Source organism: Spea bombifrons, chromosome 11 (assembly GCF_027358695.1).
Source record: "Spea bombifrons isolate aSpeBom1 chromosome 11, aSpeBom1.2.pri, whole genome shotgun sequence".
Classification (NCBI taxonomy): domain Eukaryota; kingdom Metazoa; phylum Chordata; class Amphibia; order Anura; family Pelobatidae; genus Spea; species Spea bombifrons.
This window is the reverse complement of record NC_071097.1, coordinates 8,272,166-8,298,513: the sequence shown is the minus strand read 5'-3', so window position 1 is coordinate 8,298,513 and position 26,348 is coordinate 8,272,166. Positions and strand designations below refer to the sequence as shown.

The 26,348-nt window shown below is 39.6% G+C and overlaps 1 protein-coding gene across 1 annotated transcript; it reads right to left on the bottom strand.

Annotated features, from left to right (window-relative positions):
• Positions 1-24,943, bottom strand: LOC128468674 (E3 ubiquitin-protein ligase DTX4-like). The gene is made up of 9 exons (XM_053450432.1): positions 24,152-24,943; positions 9,484-10,705; positions 9,154-9,215; positions 8,270-8,422; positions 6,763-6,824; positions 5,516-5,617; positions 4,081-4,242; positions 1,764-1,853; positions 1-1,347 (listed from the first exon to the last, which is right to left on the bottom strand). The coding sequence occupies exons 1-9, from the start codon at positions 24,357-24,359 to the stop codon at positions 1,135-1,137; spliced, it is 2,274 nt and encodes a 757-aa protein (XP_053306407.1). The 5' UTR covers positions 24,360-24,943; the 3' UTR covers positions 1-1,134.
• Between the last annotated feature and the right edge of the window lie 1,405 nt (positions 24,944-26,348).

The window sequence follows — 26,348 nt, the reverse complement described above, 5'->3', positions numbered from 1 at the left end:
TACGATAAATGAGTGCAATTTAATTCCAAACGTGTGGTGACATTTCAACCCGCTCAGGGGTTTTTATCAAGCCATACAATATTTTTCTTTGCCTTTTCAAGCTCAAACACCACACTGAGCAGTTGTTTTTTAATGTAAGCCTATGTAAGAAGTCCCTTCTTACATACACTTTGTTTAATCAGAGTGTCTGGCTGAGTGATACACAATTCTATTCCTTACCACAGGCAGTATAATATGGCATGTGTGTTTGTTTAGTAGATTGGATTGGGGTAACAAAACTAGAAAACATACAAATTACTAACATGGGCCTTTTTTGTGTGTGTTAAAAAAGAATTCCAAACACACTGTATAGTCAAATGGTATCTAGAACAGAACTTTAGGAAGCATTTAGATTGTGAATATTGTCCATGCGTTTCTTATGGGTTTACTATCCACACCACTTCCGTATGGATATTCTGGGCAGGACTAGATCATAGATGGTCCTTTCAATTTCCTTCAGAATATAAAATCCTTCAAACTGTTACATAAAACTGCAATAAAGACAGGCAGCATCTAGACCCAGGGAATTAACCAATTCTCTTTTAGAAATGAACAAACAATCAATAAAAATGAAATGCTGTCAATTGAGGGTGCTAATCTTTCCTGGAACAATGAAGAAAGAGTTATCAGGACTGAGCCTAATAGATAATCACTTTACAACTATACAGCATCTCTTAGAGATGGACTTACATCTAGCAGCTGAGAAAAGGGTCAGAAGTCTCAGCAGGCAGTTGAAGTCTTGTATATTCAAACGGTTAGCAAAATTATACTTGTAAATTATGTTTTAACATGATATATATCCTAGTTTCACATTTCTGAAACCAGTTAATTCCTTACTGCTTAAAAGCCTTATTATGCGCCTCTCATGGTTTTCTAGAATTTGCTACATGTTTGTACAATGAAATAACAAAAAATGTAAAAAAGCCTCCATACTACCCATATCGGTTGCTGGAGAAAAAAGAATACAAATATATTTATACAATAGTGTAAATACTCTACTCTGCACTAAAAGCAGAGACATGCAGAACAACTGGTTAATGTAACCATGTAGATATCACCAGCAAAGTAAGCTGGAGTAACACTGGTTCTCCCTGTTCACTGTCCTGTCATGCCCCAGTCACGGAGCTGTCGCAGAACACTGTCCAGGTATTGGGGATCTGGATAACCCTTCCCTGTCAGGTTGGAGCCAAATTCTGTCTTCAGTGGGATGCGAGATGTGGACACGCGATCCGGCACCCCGGGTGCACGTGATGTTTGGAGAGGGAATAGAAGGCGATGATCCCAGGCTTCTATGAGGAGACGCAGAACCTGGGTAAAGTGATACACATTAAAATATCAGTCACTATTATTTTAACCAAAGGTGGCAACCCTAGTGTATGGGCCCCTCGGAATGCCTAGGCTCTGGCCTTGTGCCATTTTTTGCCTGGAATCAGCCAAGCTCTCATTGTTGCAGAAGGTCATGGACCTTGATAATATAAAATCATGAAAGTTAAAATCACAATTCTCCTTCAAAATCTGTCAACTGTCCCTTTAGTGAATAAACCCAGTTGTGTATAAATAATTAAACACAAAATTAAAAAGGGTTTTTTGCCTTCCTCTGGATCAACACAGTAGGGACACAATATGTATATAGGTTGAACTTAATGAACTTTGGTCTTTTTTCAACCTTACGATCTATGTTACTATGTTACATACATTCTATAAACTAAAGCAGTGAAACTTACCTCTCTACCTTTCTCTGTGTTGGGCAAGTAACAACAAAGAGGGAAGTCAGGAGCAGAAAATTTCATCCCTGGATTTGGTTGCCCATGACCCTAAGAAGATAAATACTGTCAGAGTAAGAAAACAAAGACATACTGGTTGATAGTGTACTTCTTGAATGGAGCCCAAGGCATAGGCACATTACTAGGAAGGCAATGAAATATTATCTTTAACCATTTCAGTGTCAACCACCACCTGGCTGGACATGTGGCACTCTACAATTGCCCCAAAAACAACAAACAACAAAAAACGGCTTTTGTTCGTGAATTGAACACAAGTTTGGAGTGTTTTCGTGTACTTTGACATGTACTCTTTCTAAATAAAAAATACTCATCTGACCAAAATTTTGCTTCCCTGCAGCAGCAGCCCTCCTCTTCCGTGTCCTGATATTTGTTGCCACAAACGTCAATGAGAACACTTGACGTGCATGTGCACGTGGGTCTAAACAAACACCCACCTACAGCATTCGCTGAACCAGTACTGGAGTTGACTGGAGGTAAATATATCATGTGCTTGAACACATCTCCTGCATGGCATTTAGCTGGGCATGGGGGCAAATAACAAATGCATATAGAGCAGGGCTTGACAAATTTGTTGGGAATCTAGGCGCCAGGTAAAAAAGTTAGGAGCCAGGATTTTTTTAAACTAACACTTGGTCAGGAGTGATCTGATCATCACCGGCCCACTTACTAAACTCACAGCGCTTGACCTGGAAGCACCCTGGACTTTCAGGTCAGTGCTGTTTTTTTTTTATTAATTTTTTTTTTTTAACTCTTTCGATGCTGATGTTCCATTGGAGCACAGCATTGATTGATATTTAGTCCCCACAAGCTTGTGGGGACAAATGTTAACCCCTGCAATGCCACGAATGTGTCATACACAATTGTGGCATTGAAGGGGTTAACGCTGCACTGTCGCTCTCAGGGAGCGATCAGGCAGCAGGGGGGTGTTGTGTCAGGTCTCCACACTCATGTGGAGACCGAAGAAGCATCTCCCCTGTCCCTGAAGCTGCCTCTGGTAGCTGGGACTCAATTGCTGGTCTATAGACCAGCCATTGCAGGGAGGGGAGTCTTTGATGACTGCTGTAGGCTTCCATGCCTACGGGAATCATCAAAGGGCTTATGGAGGCTCGTTTTTGCTGTTGCTGGTCTGCCTGGGCTTCCAGGCAGACCACCAGCAGCAGAGCCCCGTACAAAACGGGAATTAACCCCTAAATGCCGCGATTGCGGCATTGAAGGGGTTAATGCTGCACTGTCGCTCTCATGGAGCGATCAGGCAGCTGGGGTGTGTTGGGTCAGGTCCCCACACTTGTGTGGGGACCCAATCAACACACAACCCCCTTCCTGAAGCTGCCTGTGGCAGCTGAAAACACGATTGCTGGTTTTGCAGCAACCGCGTTTTCAGCCTACAGGCTCACTCCGTGGGAGTGATCTCAGGCTCGGGGGCGGGGGCTCTGAGTGGCTGTGCTGTCTGCCCAGACTCCTGGGCAGACAGAAGCATCAGCGCCCCCGTGTGGTGACTCAGCCTCTTACATCCACAATCTTTTCTGGATGTAAGAGGCTGACAAAACCTAGGCGCCAGGACAAAATTCTCTGTCGCCATGGCGACCTGGCGCCTGGGATTTGTCGAGCCCTGATATAGAGGATTTTGCATTTGCAAAATAGACACCACAAAAATTAAAAGGAGGCAAGCAGTTATCATATACCATTAAGGCTTTAACCCCTTTGCGACCGCAGACGTACCTGCTACTTCATGTTGGCATGGTACAAGCGGTTCCAGGTACGCCATAAAAAAATGCCCCCACGTCACCACAACTGTGGTGATCTCAGGGGCACTGCTGCTGCTGTCTGCCTAGGTGTCTGGGCAGAACAGCACAAACCCCCCACCCGGCCTTCGATCACTCCCACGGAGCGATTCTGTAGGCTCAAAATGCAATCGCCAGTAATCCTTCCTGCTCCATCATAGAAGCCCCAATGGAAGTGCCGGACAGAAGTGGAGGTTGTCTGGGCTCACCCCGCAGACTTTCACAGGCTGCCAGAGAGAAAGATACCCTGGGGGCAGATATGCATAACTGTGGGTAGATGTGCATAACTAGGGGGCAGGTTGGTAAATAAAAGGAAATAAAGACAACAAATTGTTTACATGTGAATATTTACTAGTAAAACTTTTTTTCCTATAGGGTAGTCTTATATTAAAGCTTTTTCTTTTTTTCCTAAATTCAAATTTCCAGGTGTCGTCTTATAATCAAGCAAATATGGTATATAGGCTGCTGCAACTCACCTGTATACCAGGGGTAATATGGAAGGTAATACGAATGGTCTGGCAATCAGCATGTCCAGGCAAAGAGTGTGGGATCAGGTGAAAGGACATCTTTCCAGGAGGCTGGGAGCCTAACTTAATCCCATACAATGTACGACATGCTGGACAACGCAGGGTACCATCCTGAATGTGGAAAATAATTACTTTGTTATATAGTGATATTATTTCTTATTACACACCCCAATACAATGCAAAATAACAAAAATTATACTTTTGAATAGTCACAATCTAATTATTCCTATAGCTGTACAGAGACATGCAAATCCTATGTTTCTGTATATGCCATTTACCATTGCTCATGATCATCTCATGATATTCATTTGTAAACCACACCTTTTATATAGCAATATGAATCAATAATTATCAAGTATTTTATACTAATCTAATCTAATCTAAGATTTCCACAGCAGGAAAAAAAAGGGTAGATCAAATTAGCCGAATTGTTCTTATCTGCTGTCAAATTACTGTATATGTATTTATGTCTTCTATGTTACTAAAACAGACAGAGGTTTATGTCAAATCTCCAATTTGGGTCTTTGCGAAATTCTGACCTCATAGACCCAGCTACTGCACCAGAATGCCACAGCAGAATTTGACCACTTTCTTCCTCCCCTCCTTTTGCCTGGTAACATCTCTCACCCACATGCTATCATACTGGGAATGGGTAGTTCCACCCACTTGATTGTCTTATTATTGTTGCTGGGGCTCTGTGTGGCTGGGGAGTTCAGTGGTGTGTACTAGAGAACTGCACTGGGAGGCGGGTCCCGTGGGTTCCGCCAAAAAACGGGTGCAGGCGGTCTTGCTGGGGCTGCGGGCGGTCCCGGTAATCCCGCGCAGTCCCGCAAGGCTGCCTTCTTGCTGCTCCCTTACAGCGTCTCCTAGCTTGCTCCGCCCAGGAACAAAACGGAGTCACGTGATGTGACGTCACTTCCTGTGACTCCGCCTTGTTCCTGGGCGGAGCAAGAGAAGAGACGCCGTGAGGGAACAACTCGAGGGCAGCCGCGCGGGACTGCGCGGGAAATCAGGTAAGGAGGCGGGCATGATTGGCCACAAATGTGGCGGGAGCGGGCGGGATTGGCCACAAAAGTGGCGGGAGCGTGCGGGAGCGGAACACCCACATTGCGGGAGCGGGATTAAAAACCGCAGGAGCGGGCGGGAGCGGGATTAAAAAAATAGTCCCGCGCAGGGCTCTAGCGTGTACTGCACAGGGTAGGACGGTGCGGGATAAACCAGGGGTTTGGTCTGTAGACTGGCTGCCAAAGTAGCCAAAGATGAGGATGAAATGACTGCGTGTACCTTCCTTCAAGACCTGTCTTTATGATATGATGCTAGGTGATCTCCTGTGATAGAGTCTTATAGGTTTAAGGATTTCTATTTTTGGCTTGGGATTTCTCACCTTGTATAGAGATGCCAGGCATCTGACATGGTTGGTATGAGAACAGCGGTATAACTTGCCAACTTCACGCTCAGAAAGGGGGCGTAAGCACACAGCACAATCCTATATGTCAAATGATAAAAAAAAAACATCATACAATACATAAAAGCTCAATATAAAATGCAAAGTATATATTGCAAAAGTGCTGTCCCTCAAAACCTACAGTCGTGTGAAAAGGAAAGTACATTTTCTTTGAATTTTATAGTTTCACATATCAGGAAAAAATAACAATCTGTCTCTTAGCAGGTCTAAAAATTTCTTTCTTGGTATACATGCCTGTTTGGCAACAAAAAAATATTTGATTGTAAAAAATTGGAAATCACAAAATATACCTACTTGGACTCAATTTGAAAACCAATTGGTTTATCAAATTGAAATGGAAAGAAATCGAAATAAAATAGCAGAAGAAGGCTTTAAAATCTGGGAAATAGTATCAGGGGAAAAAAAAAAAAAGTCAAGAGTAATATCTATACCAAACAATACGTGATGCCTCTATATCTGCTGAGAACTATCCTCCTTTTTCAAGCACTGATTTGATTAATGTGATCAAGCATTTATTAAGATAATGAATAATTTTAATGTTTGACTGTTTTGTATATATTGTTATGGTGTGTAAGTCTCTGTCCTTTTTCTATTTTTATATGTTTAATAAAAAAAAAATTAGGTAAATACAACCTCAGATTAGGTAAAAACAACACATGACATATTACATTGTGTCATGATTTATTCAACAAAAATAAAGCCAATAAAATCCCTGTTGGTGTAATGGTCAGGTGTCCCAATACTTTTGTCTCTATAGTATATTTATATTAGACTTGATTCGTACCCAATTGCAAAATGGGGATTCCTACGAAACGAAAAGCTCTAATAGCCAACCATCTATGCAAACTATGCAAAATGATATTAACAATTTTAATCACACTGACAAAAATAAAAGGGAGAAAAATTAATAGAAATCCTACGTACAGAAGAACTTGATTATATTCCCAGGGGAACTTCCGGCAGGAAAACAGCGACTTATTTCAAACTTAGATCTTGGCCCCCAAAATCACAGTGTGTGATCAGCCAACAGGGGAGTAACCAGAGATCTCTGCATAGACTGGACAGCCCCTTCTGGGTCTCTTCTTTCCTCCATATTGTTAATTATGTAGTAACTGTTCTATAAAATATGTTGGTGTTCTAGAAATCAAATGTAATCTAACACTCACCTCCAGTGGAGGAATCTTAACTTGCAAAAGAAACTGCTTTACAATTTCTTCTGGCTTCTTACCTATGAGTGAGAAATAAGATCAAATTATGCAATAGAGTGAAAGCGACAAAATTATATAATTGTTAAGATTATTTCCCAGAGATGCACTATTTAAGTCTCGTTATAACAGGAGATGATTTTCTTAGTGACTGTGAGTATATAAATTGAGAAAACTAAAAATGAAGAAAAAAGAATGTAACAGAGGGAACTAGCACAAAAACTGTTAAATGTATTATGCTTTCCTAGATCGATGTCAAGTTGGGGTCTAGGTCAATACTGTTACAAAACACTCCCTCTAGAATATATGTATTGTGACATGGCCTCAGTGCGAAAATTTGCCTGGGGTCACCAAGCAACATGCTTCAACTGCCACCTTTCCACCAAACTGTTTGTAAGTGCCACCTTTGCCCCAAGCAGCTTATGAGTACCACCTTTGCCTTCAAACAGCCTATCAGTGCCATCCTAAACCCCAAGAAACATGTCTGTGTCATTTTGCCCCAGTGTGTCAATGTCCCCAAACAGTTTATATGTGCCATCTTTACCCCCAAACACCTTGTATGTGCGATCATTGCCCCCTGCCCCCTCTCTAACATACACTCTGGCACACATATGTAAACACACTTACACATACACTTTCACTCTAACATACATACATACTCACCCATACCCTCCCTTCCTTGGCATCCATCTTACTCACTACCTCTTCTCACCTTCTTACCGCAGCCTCCCTTGTACCTCAGGGTCACGCAACATTGAGTACCCCCCCTTTTATATAAATATATATGTATTTTTACTTTCTACTCATGTAGATTTGTACTTTGATAGCCTACTTAATCAGCATATAGTATATGTACAACACTGCAGAATAACACGTTAGTGATCAATCAATGATAATGCAAAGTTACATTAGCCTACTGCAAGAGTAACCTAATAGGTTCTGCTTTATTTGGCAGTAAATTAATTTTAAGAATGCATAAAAGTGACATATTTTTGGTTATGATTGTTGATATTTTTCCTGGGGGGGGGTTACTTCATTTTTAGTATTCTCAACTCCTATATAATTATTATTTGAAACTCTGGCAATTCAGCCTTGCAACTAATATTTCCATTATTTGGCTTTTTGCCTGTGTCTTGGGAACAGGTGGTCGGTATGCATTCACCTTGTCTCTAAGTGCCCTCCTGAAAATATGTTAGCAAAGCTGCAAGCTAAGTATTCTACTGATTAAACGTGTTTATGATAAATAAAGGCTCAAAAGTATTCTTAAGACATTAAACATGAATTGACATAGACATGACTATTTCAACAAGTCAAAAACAAACACAGAGTAAGAAGCTGAGACAGCATAAGAATGCAAATGTTGCCAAAAGGATTAGGAAACATCAGAGTAAGTGTAGCGAAAAGTAAGACGTAGTTCTGAATGGAAAGAGGTAAAAGGTGAATTAACATTAAAGAAAACAAAATTTACCCTTTTTGTTGCTGATTTTGCGACTGCTTCCCATGATGCCAGGTACAGGACGTATCTCTCTTTTCTTAAAAGGTGGCGGGCAAAGTATAGGGGTTTGTGGAACAGATAGACATATGGGAAGACCCACTGCACTAATCAAGAGGCCACTTATTCCTGAAATGAAGAACACATATGTTCACAGTGGTGACAACCTCCAGTGTGTATCATGCATGAATTGTTACCTAACTAAAACTTGTAGGTGCCGCTTAACTTACATCAATGCTAACTGGGTAGAAATATGGGTAATATTATAATAATTTACGTGACAAAATATTTCATAAATATGTTAAATCCTTAAACTAATTCAAACACGAACTTTCATTTAAATTATCAACTGTTATTAACTGTTACATTTCTCTTAGCACGTTACCTGCTAATTCATTTCTATGCAAAAGATTTTTTTAATCAAACTAAAAACGAGTGTTCTGAGCTGTGGTTTCAATTTCAATTGGGGTATTGTGTAGTTATAGTAGTAGGTTGAGAAAAGACTTGCATCCATCAAACTCAACCCTTTTCCTATTCCTTTTTTAACCGTTGTTCAATTTCAAGCAATTTTGTGCTTTCAATAGGGAAAAAAATCCTTCTTGTTCTGCTTCATCAAAAAAGTATCCAGGCCCCTTTTAAAGGCATCTAATGTGTTTGCTAGGACCACCTCTTCAGGCAGTGAATTCCATACTTTTATTGTCCTTTCTGTAAAAAATCCCCTCCACTGTCATAGACTAGGTAACATGACTGGTTAGTAAGCTAGTACTAAAACACTCTTGTAAAACATACTGCAGTAGCCTTCTGTGCTTTATATCATACATTTGATATCACATAGTTACGTTTTTTGTGATTTTTATTACCTGCCAGCGCTGGAGGGATCTTTCCTGAACCTTGAATGTTACTAAGTGGTACCAATGGAATCCTATAGACAAAAGAGCACAGAACAAATGTCACTTATTATTGTCTTTTACTTATATAGCGCCAATAAGAAACACAGTGCTTCTTACAATACGTATATTCAAGGGGTATAACAAGACTAGAATTGACAGACTAAGACAAACCGATAAATTAGGTGGAGAGGGCCCTGCTCACAAGCTTACAATCCTGAGGATTTAAAGACAATGTCAGCTGCAAACATTTTGAGAAGACTGAGCAAGATAATGTATCAATGAGTATACATCAGCATTTACCTTAAATTGCCTGTCTTGCATCTTCTCTCTTGCTGCCCTCCCTCTGGTCTTTTACCTGGTTGCATTCCAGGCCAGCTAGATGATTTTACAGTCTGCACCAAGACACACTGAGGACAAGTGCAAGGTGGGGGGCTCCTGCTGGTTCTAACTGAAACAGACCTAGACAGATTTCTGCTGGATGCTGTAGGTTTACAATAGGTCATTCCAGAATGCAGGTTAATTGGCCTAGAGTCAGCAGATCTTGAATAATAGTCAATGAATCCAGGTTTAGCAGGCCTAGAATTAGACCTATTTAGAGAAAGCCTAGAATCTGCATACCTAGAATTTGACCTTTCCAGTCCAGTCCTAGAATCCCCTGGTCTAGAATCACATCTAACTAATTCATCCCATGGGTTTGAAGGTGTGGAAAGAGAATTTACTAATTCATCCCACGGGTTAGAAGGTCCAGAATCAATCCTAACCAATTCATCCCAATGGCTGGAACATTTAGTAGGCCTAGATTCAGACTTCATCAATCTAGGATTAGCGTGTGCACATCCTGTATTTTGTAGTCCTTCTTTTGAATTTCTTACTACAGGACTATAACCATCTAAGCCATTGTTTGATATTTCTTGTGTTTTACAGTAAGTGAAGCCAGAATTTGAGTTCATTAGACCAGCACTGGAATTTACCAATATATTGTTAGAACTATCTGGACCATGTTTATATATTACTGATCCATGATTAGAATTTGAAAGTCCAATTTTAGAGTGTATTGTCCCAAAATTATAATTCACTACCTTGGTATTGGAGTCTACTCCTATATTGTTGAAGTTAAGTGATTCAGGACTGTTACCAATCACTTCTGCTTTAAGATGAAATGGCTCAATCTTAGACTTGATAACATAATTTTGCTGAAGTGGTAAACCCGACTGTAGGTCAGCTGGTACAGGATTCTTGCTAGCAGAAGGGTATGGGTAATGGCCACGAGCACGGACCCTAGTCCTCTTCTGTGACGGAAATTCCATTTTGGTCATGGTTTGAAAGCAGATATTAGTGCCACTGCAGGGTTCCCCAAGACGGACACCAGGCTGTTGCTTTTCTAAAACCCCTTGGATTAAAACGGATAATCTTGTCTCAAATGGAACCCACTGTCCAGGATTTTCCTCAAATTCCCATGTTATACCCTGTCCTGGTGCACTGAAGAGGGGGAACTTCACCCGTCTGACTGGATACAGTGTACCTAAAAAAGGCAAAAAGAACTATTAGGTATATTGTAAAAATCCTTACTATATTGAAAGTAAATAGTGATTCATTTTAATGGTACAGTCTAGGATATTTAGATTTTTAATGCATAGTTTACTCCATTTTGCACAGACCCCAATGCATTTAACTGCATGCAAAGCACAGAATGTGTTCTTCTGATGTAATTTATAGTTTATTGTTGCAGTCATTTCCTCTGGCCCAAAACAATCTCCAGATAATTCCCTCTTTTGTCTTGATGACCTCCTAGAAAGTAGCTACACCATATGGACAAGCATTCTGGAACACCTGACTATTCCACACTGCATTCTAAACACATAGACAATAATATGTAGCTGGTCCCTCCTTTGCACCTATAACACTTTCCACTCTTCTAGGGATCGCTTTCCAGGAGAGCATTTGTGAGGTCAAGCACTGATGTTGGACACGAAGGCCTAGCTCACAATCTCTATTCCTGTTCATCCTAAAGGTGTTTGATGGGGTTGAGGTCAGGGCTCTGTGCAGGCCAGTCTAGTTTTCACACCAAACTCATGCCAGATTTCTGCACTGGGGCACAGAATGCAAGAATAAAAAATGGCCTCCTCAAACTGTTTACAAAAAGTTAGAAAAATATCATTGTTCAAAATGTCTTGATATGCTAAGGCATTAAGATTACCCTGGAAGTAAGGCACCTAGCCCAACCTCTGAAAATCAGCCCCTAATTATGCCTCCTACACCAAACTTTATATTTGGCAAAATGCAGTCAGGTTGGTAAAATTCTCCTGGCATTCGCCAAATACACCACTCCATCTGACACTTGGCATTGTACTTGGTGATGCAAGGCTTACATGTAGCTGCTCGGCCATGGAAACCCATTCCAAAAAGCTCTAGCCGCCCAGTTTTTGAGCTGATATTAATGCCAGTGGACGTTTGGAACGCTTCATCTGTGGAATCACAAAGGTATTGGCAACTTTTATACACACTTTTGGCCCAAGCACTGCGTGAACCTGCTCTGTGACTTTATGTGGTCTTCCGTTTAGTGGCCAAGTTGCTGCTTTTCCTAAACGCCCGCAACTTCCTGCCACTGATTTAAGCTAGAATTGTTGGACCATGGAGGAGGGGGTAGACCCAAGGGTCCCTGGACATTGTTGGGGCCTCCCTCATAGCCAAAGCTCCTCCATGAAAAGAAATGTCTCTCCAAAACTGTAGCACCAATCACTAACAATGCACACATCACAATAAAAATGAACACACATGGTTTATAAAGCCACATTGCCAGGAGAAGGGGAGTTTACATACAACAGGAAACAGGAAAAGATGAACATAACAAAATGGTAAGGGAGTACACCAGAACACCAGAATAGTCTCCTTACACAGACAACAATGGCGAATATGTAACAGAGGTAAAGGGATTAAGGAAGTAACACTTAAACATAGACTAGACTGAGAAATTCCTAATACAAATACAAATGGAAGCAATGTTTGTCACACTCTAGGCCTTCTATAGATGGGCAGCTGCTCCAGTCCTCAGACTAACGCATTAGTTTGGAGAATGGCCACTTTTACAACTTTACCAGAAATCCATCTCACTCTAGGAATTGTTGATCATCAGCCACACCCAGTTTGACAGACAATTCCTACAGCGAGAAGGTTGTTCAATGGCAAAAAACAAGAGGCAGAAAATACAATAAGAAGTTGTTTGAAATTAACTTCTATCCCCTTAGTGCTTTTGCCAATGACATCAGACAAGACATCATTAATGACATACAAATTAGGGATGCACTGAAATGAAAATTCTGGACCAAAAACAAAACCGAAAATTCAGGATTCACTTCGCCGAAACCGAAAATGATCCCAAAAAAATAGCCACACTTTTATTAAAAGTAAGTAACAAACCAAAATTGGACAAAAAAAATCAATAACAATTTATATATATATATATATATATATATATATATATATATATATATTAATGTTATATATTAATTGCCCTGCGGACGATTATTTTCAGCCATTTTTGTTTGTTTCAGCATTTTGCTGATAATGCTCTTTTCGGCCGATATATTTCGGGCACAGATATATCGGTGCATCCCTAATACAAATTACATCAGAAAAGGCATCATCAATGCTTTTATCAATTACCTTACCAATGGCATCACTGATGACAGCACAAATAATACAATCAATTACATCCCAAATCAACAGCAAAGATCCAGCACAAGCACTTTTGCCTAGCATCACTGCACATCATCTGGCAACACTAGCTTTATGTGAGCGTTCCACACTTGGACACTGTATTTGTTTAATAGGTGTCTTGTGCGTTGCAGCCTCTAGAGGTCACCTGTGAGATTGCAGTACTGTGTATGCTAACAATATATATATATGTATTAGACATGCATTTTTAACCACATAATATGTACTTATCTCTTTGAAGTAAATACCATGATTGCAATATGATGTCAAAATAACAGCTGAACCGGCAGTTAGTTTTCATTCTTTAATATTAGCCCCTGCTGCTGATATATATTAATATGAGCCCCTGCTGTCCATATTTATTAATATTAGCCCCTGCTGATAATACCGTATTTGCTCGATTATAAGACGACCCTGATTATAAGACGACCCCCCAAAATCTGAATATTAATTTATGAAAAAAAGAAAAAGCCTGAATATAAGACGACCCTATAGGAAAAAAAAGTTTTACCAGTAAATGTTAATTCATGTAAACTATGTGAACAATTGTTTGTTAATAAAAGCTATGATTGAGAAAAATATTTAGTTTTTATTTCCTTTTTTTCCAACCTGCCTCCCCAGTTATGCACATCTGCCCCCAGGCTTGCCACTCTGCCCCAGAAATGCCTTATACCCCCTATATGCCACTGTGCCCCATGATATGCCTTTTGACCCCCTATGTGCCACTCTGCCTCCAGAATTGCCTTATACCCCTATATGCCACTCGCTGCCCGGACTAAGCACCGGGGAGCGTTTGCTCGGGAAAAAACCTTGTCTTATAATCGAGCAAATACAGTGTATCTATAAATATTAGACCCTGCTGACAATATACATAAATATTAGACCCTGCTGCTAACACATTTTATATTGAAAAAAATTGAACCCTACGCAAGCATTTAATTTGGCCCCACTCCACGCTCCCTAGCATGCAATCACTCCCTCCTCTCCCTCACCAAACCAAAATATTTGCCACACCCGCAGATTAGGGGAAGACTCTGAGAGTCAGTGCAGTCTTCCCTCCTTCTGACCCTATCGTGACATTAAGAGGTCATCCCTGTGTCCCCTCATTCACTAGGCCATACCTCTCTTTTACTTACTCCCTGCAGTTTAGGTATAGATCAAATAAACAACATATGAAACAGCACTTGCATGTATAGATCAACTGAATAAGACATACAAACCCTGTATTTGCAGGTAAACATAAATCATGTATTGAAACATAAACACACAAAACCCAGCTTTGCATGTATGGATCAATTTTAATTCACATGTGAACTCAGCACTGAAGGTATAGATCAAATAAATAGAAAATAAATAAATAGACATACAAATCATGTATGTGACAGAATGACCTGTCATACAGGGCCTCAAGGTCCTCAGAGATGGCTCTAGCCTGGCTGTCAAACAAAGATAGCACAGGTAGGAACCCCATTGCGTAACTAATTCCATCAATAGGATTAAATTTATGTTAATGCAGTTTTTTTGGATATATGAGTCTGTTTTACAACCATAAACTGTTCATTACTGCTGTATTCAATTCAAGGTAGTTGTGTCTACGTATTGGGTACACATAGCAGGGTTCCAAGGTGTGCATGCTGACTGGTGCTGGAAGTGATTTCGGGGACAACAGGAGGATACATCTGGTTGATCTCTGGGAGTTATTACAGCTGTCTTGGTGAACCTGTTACAATGTATTTGCAGGTATACAATAATAATGTATGGAAACATAGCATTGCAGGTATAGATCAACATAACACACAAACCCAGCTTTGCAGGTATAGATCAATTGGAATTCACATAAAAACTCGGCATTAAAGGTATAGATAAAACCCCCTAAATTACAGGCATAAATCACAGGTTGCACACCCTGCTTGTGCCATCGTTGCCTTTCTACAATTCAATTACACATCTATGATACATACAAATACTTTTACAGTCACTCACTAATTAACACTTTCATTCACATAATTCATCCACACAATAATTTATTCTCTCACTCATTCACACAAATCATTTACACATATTCATTAATGCATTCTCACAAATTCATCCACACATTAATTCATTTTCTCACTCATTCTCACGCTTTATTTATTTCAATACTCTTACTACCCCATCCTCACTATCCACCCCCTCCCTTCTCACTATCTACCCCCCCTTTGTAGTTCACTTACCTTGTAGAGATCCTGCGTTGGGAGCGTGAGGCCTCTGCCTCACTGCTCTGCCGTGGTTATCGCTGCTTCACTGCTGAGTGCTGGTATATGACGTCATATTCCGGCACCGCGGCCGAGCTAGAGGCCTCGGGGAGGAGAGTGGGGGGCGCAGAGCCGTTTCTAAAAACGTATTCATGAGCGACCGCTTGATGCCCCCTCTCTCCTCCGCATCAAAAAAACCTGACAGTGTTTCAATTTGAAACTGCCCGGGACCTGGAACTTAAAGTCCCATTGCGGGACTGTCCCGGCCAATCCGGGTCATGTGGTCAACCTAATGGCATCAAAGATACCCGAAATAGCACATGGGGGAAGAATTACCAGATTTGGAAAAAAATGGTTTTAAAATAACAAAGCGCTACTTGTACTTGCCCCATAACGTGCAGACAAAACATAAAAACATTGGGTATTTCTAAATAGATTCAAATAGTAGAATCTATTTAGCAGATTTTTTCATTAGCTTTTATAGATGAGTAAAAGATTTTTCAAGTAAAAGTTAGAAAAAGTCCTTTTTTCTAAATTATTCACCTTATGTTATACCTTTTTTTTTAAAGTAAATAATATTATACAATCAAAACAATGACATCTAAAGAAAGCCATTCTTGTCCTGAAAAAAAACAATATATAACTTGTGTGGGTTCACTAAACAGGAAAGAATAAAATTACAGCTAAACACGAGCACTGCAGAAATGTTAAAACAGCCCTTGTCACGAAGGGTACAAAAAATAAAATCAGCCACTGTCACGAAGGGGTTAAAGAAGGACCGGACTGCTGGGCATTTTTACTGGTCCGAGGCAAATGATAATAAAGGACATGTTTAAGAAGATAATGTATTCTCAGACCGTAAACTTTTAAAAACTAGCTTTTTAATTCCTAATGAATCTAAAACTAGAAATAGTCTGGAAACTCAATTTATTGTTAATAGAGGACGAACAAATCAGGAATAATTTTAAAGTCTCACATGGGCGATGGCGGCGCCAGAAAGTAAGAATTTTTTGAACTGGTGGGAAACCATCAAGTTCAAGATTAAGAACTTTTTTTTATTGTTGCTGGCAAGACAAAGAAAAATGAGAGCAAACAAGTTTTTAAAGATCTTAATGTGCGTTTGCAAACTCTTTTTAAGTTGAAAGAGGCTGGTGTAAGCAATACTGACAAACTCATTTTTAATTTAAAGAAGGAGATTAAAACGTTTTTTCGATTTCAAAGCTAAACAAATTACTTTTACTGCCCAGGTAAAGGACTTGGAGAAAGTGGAGAAGTGCACTCGCTTCTTTTTTAAACAAATATCTCAAAAGAGAGACCTCATTTTAGAAATGGAAGGCCAGTCCTTCATTGTGGGCATTTTAAAAGTATCACAAGAGTTTTACCAAAACCTTTTTAATGAGAAAGTTATAGATGGTTCCTTTTTAAAAGATACGCTGGGGGCCATAACTAATGTTTTAGGATTTGATGATCAATTGGGTTTAAGCAGAAAGCTGTTGTTAACCGAATTGCACAATGCAATTAAAAGCCTTTCTGCTGTTAAGTCCCCAGGAGCAGATGGAATCCCTATGGAATTTTATGCATGCTTTTGGGAACTTTTAAAGGATGATTTTTAATATTTTTATAGAAGCTTTTAATGCCCGGCGCCGCCATATCGACAAAGAGTTACCAGGGTTCCTGAACAAGGTTCCTCTCTGTAACCACCACTGAGTGTTGCCCAGGGCATCCGTAGCTACGATGTTCCAATTGTCAGTGGGCATCACACAGTTCCATGAATTTGCGTCTAGGAAGGTGGGATCCGACCAACATTAGGAGTATATAGGGTCCTTGAGCCTTAAATCCTTGGGAAAACCACAGGGATGGGGTGTAACAAAGGAAAACTGGTATGTGGCCAAGTGCACACCATGCAAGCAACGTCTCTTGTACCACCCAGAGGAAGCAGGAACCCAGCAGAGCCACGTCAATTTGCGTCACGTCACATGACTCTGCTCCGTTCCTTCTTCCCCTGGGAAGTACAGGAAAAGTTGATCTCACACAGTGTGAGCAACATAGAGGGAAGCAGAGGCCCCTGCAGAAGTCTGTGAGCAGCACACAGAGAGATCTGCAGGTTAGGTAAGGGGGTGAAGGAGGGTGTATGAATGTTACAGGGTCACACACAGAATTTATATATAATCTCAATTCAATGTGCAGCGAACCCAACCCCCAATCACAACCCACATGCCATCACAAATCCCATCAGTATACAGGCAATGTATCAGGTGAGGGGATTAAGGAATACAATGGTTTTCCCCCACCTGTGTTATCCCCCTGTAGTGTGGGTGCCGTCTGGGCAAACAGGGCTGTGCTGGCTGATTAAGAGCCCTAGCCAGGTTACAAGATTGTTCCTTAGAAGGCTGGAGCTACAGCTACATTAAATCTCTCGGCCAGTTACAAATCTTAAACCTGAGCATGATAGGAGTGTGATTACAGGCTATCCCCCCACACATTTATGCTATCACACACACACACTCATTCACATACTCATCATTCATTCGTTCACAGATAATCATTCATTCCCTTAACCCCTTAATGACAAAGCCCGTACATGTACGGGCTCAAAATGGATTGTTTTCAATGGGTTTAGGGACCGCCCATTGTCCTTAAGGGGTTAATCACGCATACTTGCTCCTACACCCTCCCCCACCCCCTTACCTGAACTGCAGATTTCTCACTTGCAGACTTCTGCAGGAACCCTGCTGCTTCCATCTGTGCAAACAACTTCTCATGCCCCTCCCCCAGGGGAAGAAGGAAGGAACAGAGCAGAGTGATGCAACATGCATTCATGTGACTCCGCTGGGTTCCTGCTTCTCCTGACCGGTACAAGAGACGGTGCTCGCACACTGTGCGACCAACGCACAGGTAAGCTGCCTGGCCCCTGCGGACGATTATTTTCGGCGTTTTTTATTTTATTTTGGCATTTTGCCGATAATGCCATTTTGGCCGCCGATATATCGGTGCATCCCTAGTGTTAAGGTAAAACAGGAACTGAGTTGATAAGCAGACTTATATACACACCGATATTGAGAACAGCATAATTACAGTAAGACAGACAGCCTGGCTCCACAGGCCGGTCACCACAGCCAACAATATATGCGCAACACAAAGTCACTGATTTTGACATGATCCTGATGGAGCATTGATAGATAGCTTGGGGTCCCAGGATGTTCCAGTCCAAAAAGCGCCATGATCTGGAGACAGGACCCTGAGTGACAGCAATGGAAAGGTCACCTGGTGATATAGTCAGACAAGATGTCCATGGCAGCAGTTACCAAACCCCAGTCTCCAGATAACATTAAGAAAACCAGGGTTCCCAAGTGGGCACTCGTTACAGGAGCAGCCCAGCCTGTGCCCCATCATGAGTCTAACATATCCCCAGAAAAGCGTTCAGACAAGGCAATAGGCAGCTGTAGCGATCATTTCCAGAGTCAAGGGGGAATTCCTGAGGGGCCCGTCAAACAGTTCCAAGAAATCATACCTAAGATCTGGTCAGGTGAGAAAGCAGGAGGAACGGGAAAACTGGGTAAGGGAACAACAAACACATACTGGCATGTGCTTAACTGTAAAATATACATAATGAACGGGGTAAACAGATGAAATAATAAGAGAGTTCAGAAAATCATCTTTGCAGCCCTATATCTATGACATGCCTTCCCACAGAATACACTGTGGAATTTTATTGTTTTTAACATAACTAAAAATGATGACAGTACCAGGGTAACCAGACAATTGCAGGGTTGTTGTTCCCTGATCCTGCTGCTCCTCTTCCCCAAACTGACTGGAGCCCTGCTGCAACTTTAGCTCTTTGGTGAATGGTAAAACACATCCAAAAACTAGCTAGTATTTATACAATGTTACTTTCAAAACAAACAAGATACACATTGAAAGTTAGTTTCCACAACAACTGACTGATAAAAACAATGAGTTTACTTTATATAAACTCCTTTTTTTCCCATTTTTAGCATTTATTTGTCCACTCATGATTCCTGTTTTCCATGGTTAGTGTATTTTTTCAAAGACAGATTGGGTTTTCTCTTTACATTGCTTTTTTCCTATACTATGAATTAAATGTAAAAAAAAAAAAAAGCAAAAATTCTGAGTTGAATAATATCCCAAATATACCGGTAATTATTTGAATTTCATCCAAACGGAAAGTTTCCAATGAGCAAAAACCAAACCAAAATTTTACCCGAAATGATTTTGGGCTTACACAGATTTTTGTCATGTGTGAATGTTTATGAAAGTATTTATTTATTTTTACATGCCATCAATGTCTAGGTAACCAATGGACACTGATTTTGTTTTTCAATTGCATTTGAATCGACTGTTAATGACAGATGGTGTGGCCAGTTTGCGTGCAATTCTGTCAGCCCCAGAGGCTGGTCAGGGTCAGAGAAGATAGGGCAGGCATTCAAAGCTATAAAGTTGCAATTTGCATCATCAACTCTACCTGCATTAGTTTAGCAGTATGTGCATGAACACCTCTAGTGCTAGATATCCTTTATATAGAAGTACTAATAAAACAGTGAGCATAGGTCACCAATGATTTGTGAAACAGGAACACTACTTTTGCAAGTGTACTTAATATACGTATCAGGAGATCTGTTTAGTCAACGTGCTATGTTCACTCTGTTGATTCCTATTGATTTGTTCTTTCAATTTTTGTATAGTAATAGTATGGATGTCTCTTAATACGATAGAACTTTTATAATAAAAATTATTTAATTTCCTTACCCCTGTTGTCCTTATTGCCCTCCAAATTTTGAATTAATGTTTTACCTAAGCAACCTGCTCAAAGTTTCAACCCTCCTGTTACATACATAACAATGTAACTCATATAAACAAAAACTGTGCATGCATGAAAAGTGAAAAGCCATAGCCCCTACATAGCTCAGAAGAGATAGATGCTGCATTGTTGTTGATGATGATGATGTAATGTATTAAGAGTATGGGGTGGTCCAAACACTATGTCTGAGCTGTGTGAAGCTATTTCTATGAAGGGAGAAGGGGTTTCTTTAACAGTGGTATAACTGTTAGGGGCAATTGAGGGCTGTGAGAAAAGTCCCCTTTCCCAGGATATTATTAATGCTGTTCCTTATTGTTTGTGAATAAATCTCTCCCTCCCTCCCACCTCCTCTCTTCTCTTTTCTCAGTCATCCTTTCTCTTTCAGGGCATCTGTCTCTTCTATTCAAAGTCCAGCTGCTTCCCCTCCCCACCAGATTCCTTTATATCCCCTTAGCGACCAGGGTCTAGAGGTCAATCGCCCCTCCCCCTAATTAATCTCTAATGAGCATAAGGGCCTGAGTAACCTGCCTTGAAGGATAGTAGCAGACACTATAGCGGCACATCTATCAACTACAATTGTGTTTTAATCTAAGGTGAACAACAAGGTTCCTAGTGGTGTGCCAATAAAGCAAGCACATTAATATGTGACAAATTCTCATCAATAAGGCACCAAAGGACAAATCCACGAAATTGTAAAACAACTTTACCCATCATAGCCCTTTTATATTCCCACTATCCATTAAACACAATTTATTAAAAAAAAAAAATGTTTTGTTTTCATCACCAACATTTATCAATTAAATATGGTTTTGTGTTGTCCACAAACTAAAGGTTGTGTTGGAAGCACTCAGGAACAGAATTTCAAGAACAAAACATACTGTACGTCAAATGCATAATTTTGTCACCAACATTTATCAATTAATATAATAATAGTATATTTGTCCACAAGCCGGAGGTTTTGACATAATTGTAATGAATATTTCTACATACATCATACACTATGTGTAGTTTTGTATGAATTTTAATTATAAAAGTATGTCTTTGCTACTGTAAAAAATGTTATGTATTATAGCTTTATTTTTTCACTTTCATATACTTGACAATGATGATAACTTATTGGTTCACTATAAGGTAGAAACAAGACCAGTGGTGTTTGTTTATGGTATTGTTTTCTAATACAATATTAAGAAAAAAAATATATCCTTATTTTAATTTTCATTCATTTATTTATTTTCATCTACTGGAGCCAATTCAACAATTGGAAATCAATTCGGAATTGAATATCAGTTGTAACACATTTTTAATGCATTTTCCTCAACTCTGTCAAATGTTTATTGTAAATAACTATATTCTACTCAATACAAAACTTCAATAAAAATTATTGCGGAAAAATATATTTCTAGGAATTACTCAACCAATTTAATTAATTAATTAATCTTTTTTTTTCAAAAATGCGCTACCATACAGAGTGATGCATCATACCTGATGACCACTGACTGGACACTAATAATCTGTTTTTTTTTTATTTACTCTCCATCCTGCATTACAATATTAATAATTCAACAGACTGATAACCTGCAGTGTGCTGTATCTACAGTGCATGTAAATAAGAAGTTGTGCAAAACTGATATTACATTGCACCACATTATAGGAGGAAACACTCCGTGTGGGGCAAGCGAGGTTATCCATACTGTTATATTAAGAACTGTATATAATTTTGTTTGCATGGAGACTTCTACATGCAAACAAAATTATATACAGCTCTTAATATAACAGTTTACTCTTAGCAGTAAATGGTCACAACCATGACATTTCACACAACCATTGGATGTGAGTTCTTTAAAAAAAAAAAAAATCCCACAATTGGACACCAAAGTGGGGCTGCTGTACAACTCCTCCCCCACCCAGAGAAGATTGATGGATTTAGCCAGTCAGTCTAAGCAAATACAAAAAGAACATGTGGCTGTAAGGGATATGTACAGGGGTGTAACATGTTACATAGAACAATAAATACCAAGTGCAAACCAACCATCAAACAATAATTATTTATAACACTCTTGGCCTAAGCCACAGAGTACGCCAATTCATTAACTGAAGCCATCGGCCCAGTAAGCTAGAAGTAAAACGCATCATTACCAGTTCACCCCCTTTGCAGGTAGCAGCTATGACCCCAATAAAAGCCACGACAACCATTCTTCTCTTTTGTCTCTTTTATATTATTATTTAAAGCAGACATTATATTATTTAAAGGGTGTCTCTTCAACAAATCTTCCGTAAGGTTGCTGGGGACCCCCTGCCTTCCTACTACTCACCAGACTCAACAGTCAGTGCAGTGAAATTTTTTCTTAAAACCTCTCTATTTATAGCAATTATTCCCACCATTAGCGAGACTAAAGCAGGCAAAAAAATTGCATCCATTTTTTTTTTATGTTACCCATTGACCTTTCCTATGCCTAGCATAGCATACCTCCCTATGAAATCGTAGCCCCACAGCCACATGTTGTCCCATACTAACCCTACAGGGGCTTGTCACCAGAGATAGCTAGTATGTAGAAGCACCATTTTTAGTGTCAACGTCCTTAGTATCCCAAGTCCCTGAATTCATGTTATGCTGATTAATTTTTACTCTACCCAAATAAAATGTAGTATAAAAACTAGTTTATACAAACTTATTTCAACATGTATGTCACTACTCCAGTTGAATGTTAATTTGTTTTACTGATTAGTCTCTCACCTATCAAAACGTAGCACCATACTAGGTAAAACAACTAGCAGTAATACAATATATGGACAAAAGTATTTGGACACCTGACCATTACACCAACAGGGGCCTTTATGACATTGCACTCTAAATGCATAGAATTGCGGGAATTGTTGCCCGTTCAACCAGTAGAGCATTTGTAAAGTCAGGCACTGACGTTTGAAAAATCGACTCCCACAGATCAGACAATTTGTTTACTTTTTATTTATTATTCATTGACTATTCTAACCTTATGCCTTCTACAAACTGATTTAAATGGGTTTTTTTTGTGCAGTGAGTGGTTTGCTTTTACACCAATTGCCACAATTACTAAGTGCACAAATCACTAGACAGGAAGAAAAGCTATATATTAGCCCACAACTGGTTTGCGCCGTGTAAAGCACATTGCCTGTAATTTGATTCCATACATACTGCAGACTTTGTAATTTATGGCTTTAAGGCTTTTATACATGTTCTCACTAGTGTCAGGGAAGGCGCATGGGATTGATCATGCATGTATTGTAATAACTAAGCTACTATTTGATGGTCAGTATATTAAGAATACAATTCCACAGAGCAGCATACAGTACATGTATGAAAGACCATATGACAGAAGAGGAAATGGTTCCACATATATATATATATATATGACATTTGGCTTTCTCACGGATAGACAAGGTGTACGCACACAAGGCCACCGAGTTAAATCATAAGATTTTTGAAAGTCAGTAGCATCTAAGTGTTTTATAGCCTGATGCTAATAAAACCATGATCACTCACACACTGACCTGTCACTATTGCCACCTCCAAATGTTACTGGAGGGTCAAGTAAGCAAATACTGATTCTAATGCTAGGGGAAGGAGGGACAGAAATGATATGCGTTCCAAAGAAAATCCAGCTTTCCCATTGAACCTCTGTCTTTCCATAAACAGTTGGAAAGTATGAATGTTAAACTCTTAACATCAGATTAGAATAACATTAATATATCATATAGAAAGCATTCTTGGGTACAATGCTTTTTTTATCTGTCCTTTAACATAAACAAAACATAAATGACCATAAAGGTAATAAAAGCTGCACAGCTAATTATTCATGTTCAAGGATTGTTGACTATGGCAAGCTTGTTGAAACTCATTTATAAACAAATGCCAAACACACAACAAATCCAGCAATAAATAATACAATTGGACAAAAGAGCAGACACTCTTTTCAAGAGCTGGGGCTGAAAAGGGTAGTATGAGACTACCAACGTGTTGGTCAATATGCCTAAATTATAAACAAATGCCAAAAAAAAACATCTAAATGCAGCAATAAATAATACAACAAATAGCAGGCACTCCATAACATGCCCCAACGTTTCAGTAGCCTCCTGCTTGATCAAGATCGTCATTAAAAAAGGTACCAAAGGATGTATCAATGGATGTGTTGCTTGTATTGTCCTTTATTAAACTGTTACTTACCCGTGTCTAGGCGGAACTGGTTCATAGAGATCAAGTCCAATATGTACGGGGTTAGATTTGCGTCAGCTTCGCCTAAGCTCACTGAATTAGCTCGTGGAGTCTCCTGGAGCACCTGTTCGATATAGTGGGCAACCTGTGGACTGTATGGCTTCCAGAGATGGTCTTCATCCTGCCATTCCCAAACCAGCACAGTTCCTTGGTCCAACATCTTGGATTTATCAATGCGGGCACTCAACGTGGTATTTTTTTTCCAGCACCTGATCTAAGATGATCCAACCAGTATATCAGCACTCTTTTTTAGCACTGGTGGCGCACACATGTACTATGAACAAATTCCATGGCACTACCTGCTTAAATGGACTATCTTAGTCAATTGTCTCTGTTTTGCCATTCTCCACTAGCATACATGACGCCAACCCGTATTCTCACACCATAATTTGCCTCCCGTGTCTCGGTCGCGGCAATTCCGTCTCTAGGCTCAGTGGCTACTAAGTTCTGCTTTCAGGCACAGCAGATTGGCGTGGAGTCTATTGAAGTGGGTAGGGGGTGGGGGTCTCTTTCTTCAGCCAGAAAGCCTCTTTCTCTGCCCCTCCCCTGAGAGACACATCTTTCAGACCTCTAGATCTCTTTGTGTACGACCCATGGGCTATTTGTCCCTCCCAACTACTAATCTTTCTCATGACAATTTGCGCTCAATGTTCTCACTCTGTCTTCATCTATTCTGGACATCCTATTACTATTTTGTCTAGTCTACAATTTAGTTTTCATTTTCTGCTTTACAGATCTTGAAATGTTCCAGCAGGTGCTTTTTTTTTTTTTTTTTTTTTTATCTGTCTTGTTCTCACATATCCGTCTCTTTTACCCATAAAGCCTTGCAAACCACTGTGTAAATAAGACGCATTCTCACTTAAGCATATACATGCTTGCTATGATGGACTTTAAACATTCTGCTAGTCTTCCTGCAGAGCTTCTGTAATTTGCCTCCCCCACACTCTCCTTTCAGCTGCTGGAGACTTTGAAAGGCCAGTTGCAAATTTTCAATAAGCTGGGCTCAGTCTGGCATCCTATTCTCAATATTATACTGTGCCCTCCAGCACCAATGAAGCATTGCCTCCCAGACTCTTTTACATCGGTCATTGTTACTATTCAAAGATTGTCCAGACAACAATAGCCCCGCCACAGCTTTAAAATAGATTGTCTGTCTGTTAAAACGCATGTTCAAGCTTTGCAGAAGCCGGGGGAATCAATCATTGGTCCATTTCGTATAGATTTTTTGCAATTGCTGAGGAAATATTATAGGGGTAAAGAACGACAATAGTGGAAATATCTAAAAGTTTAAATTTTTTTAAAAAAAAATTACTTCTGGCTTACTATAGATTAGTTACAACATTAATAGAAATGTTTAGCACTGAACAAAACTCTCCTAATAATGTCTACTGACTGATCAATTAATATTAATTTTAAATCAGGCAGATTTAAGAGTGTTTTTGTACAGAAAAAGTCCCATATACTTAGGTAACAAACCGTATTTAAATTTACATTTCAATTTCAAAAGCTTTGCCTGCCGCAGCAAGGCATCTTCTATGAGGTGGGGAAAACTTCATACATAATTAAGATAGTAATTGCTGATGGTATGTCTTTTTCTTTTTATTTCATTTGTCAAGTCAGTGTACAGAAAGGTAGGGTTCATAAGCAGGAGTGCAGTGTACTAATGAACAAAAACCAAACAGACAGCACCCTTGCCATGTACTCTGTAGATGGAGAAATAATAAGAATCCAGGTCTTGCTGGTAATGAAGGTTTTAGGAAGGTTTGCATTAGCAACTGTCTAAACATACAATCATACCTTGGCGAAAAGTGTAAATTAAACCATTTTTTTAGGACTACTTGGGTGTTATTGTGATTTAAAAAGAACCAAACAACTATGTGATAATAAATGGTTTCATATGAATACTAGCTAACTTAATTAAAAGACTGTTTTTTTTTAACATGATCAGTCATATTTTCAAAATCAATGCTAACATTTCACAATTTTGGCCAGGGCATGCAAACTTTTGAGCACAACTGTATATAATAATAATAATTCAAAGTGAGCAGAAACACGGACTCACCAATTTGTTTGCATTTACAAATCCTATGTCTCGCACTTAACATATGTAGTGGTGCTTACAAATTAAAGGTGCTGGTATGCAAGATGG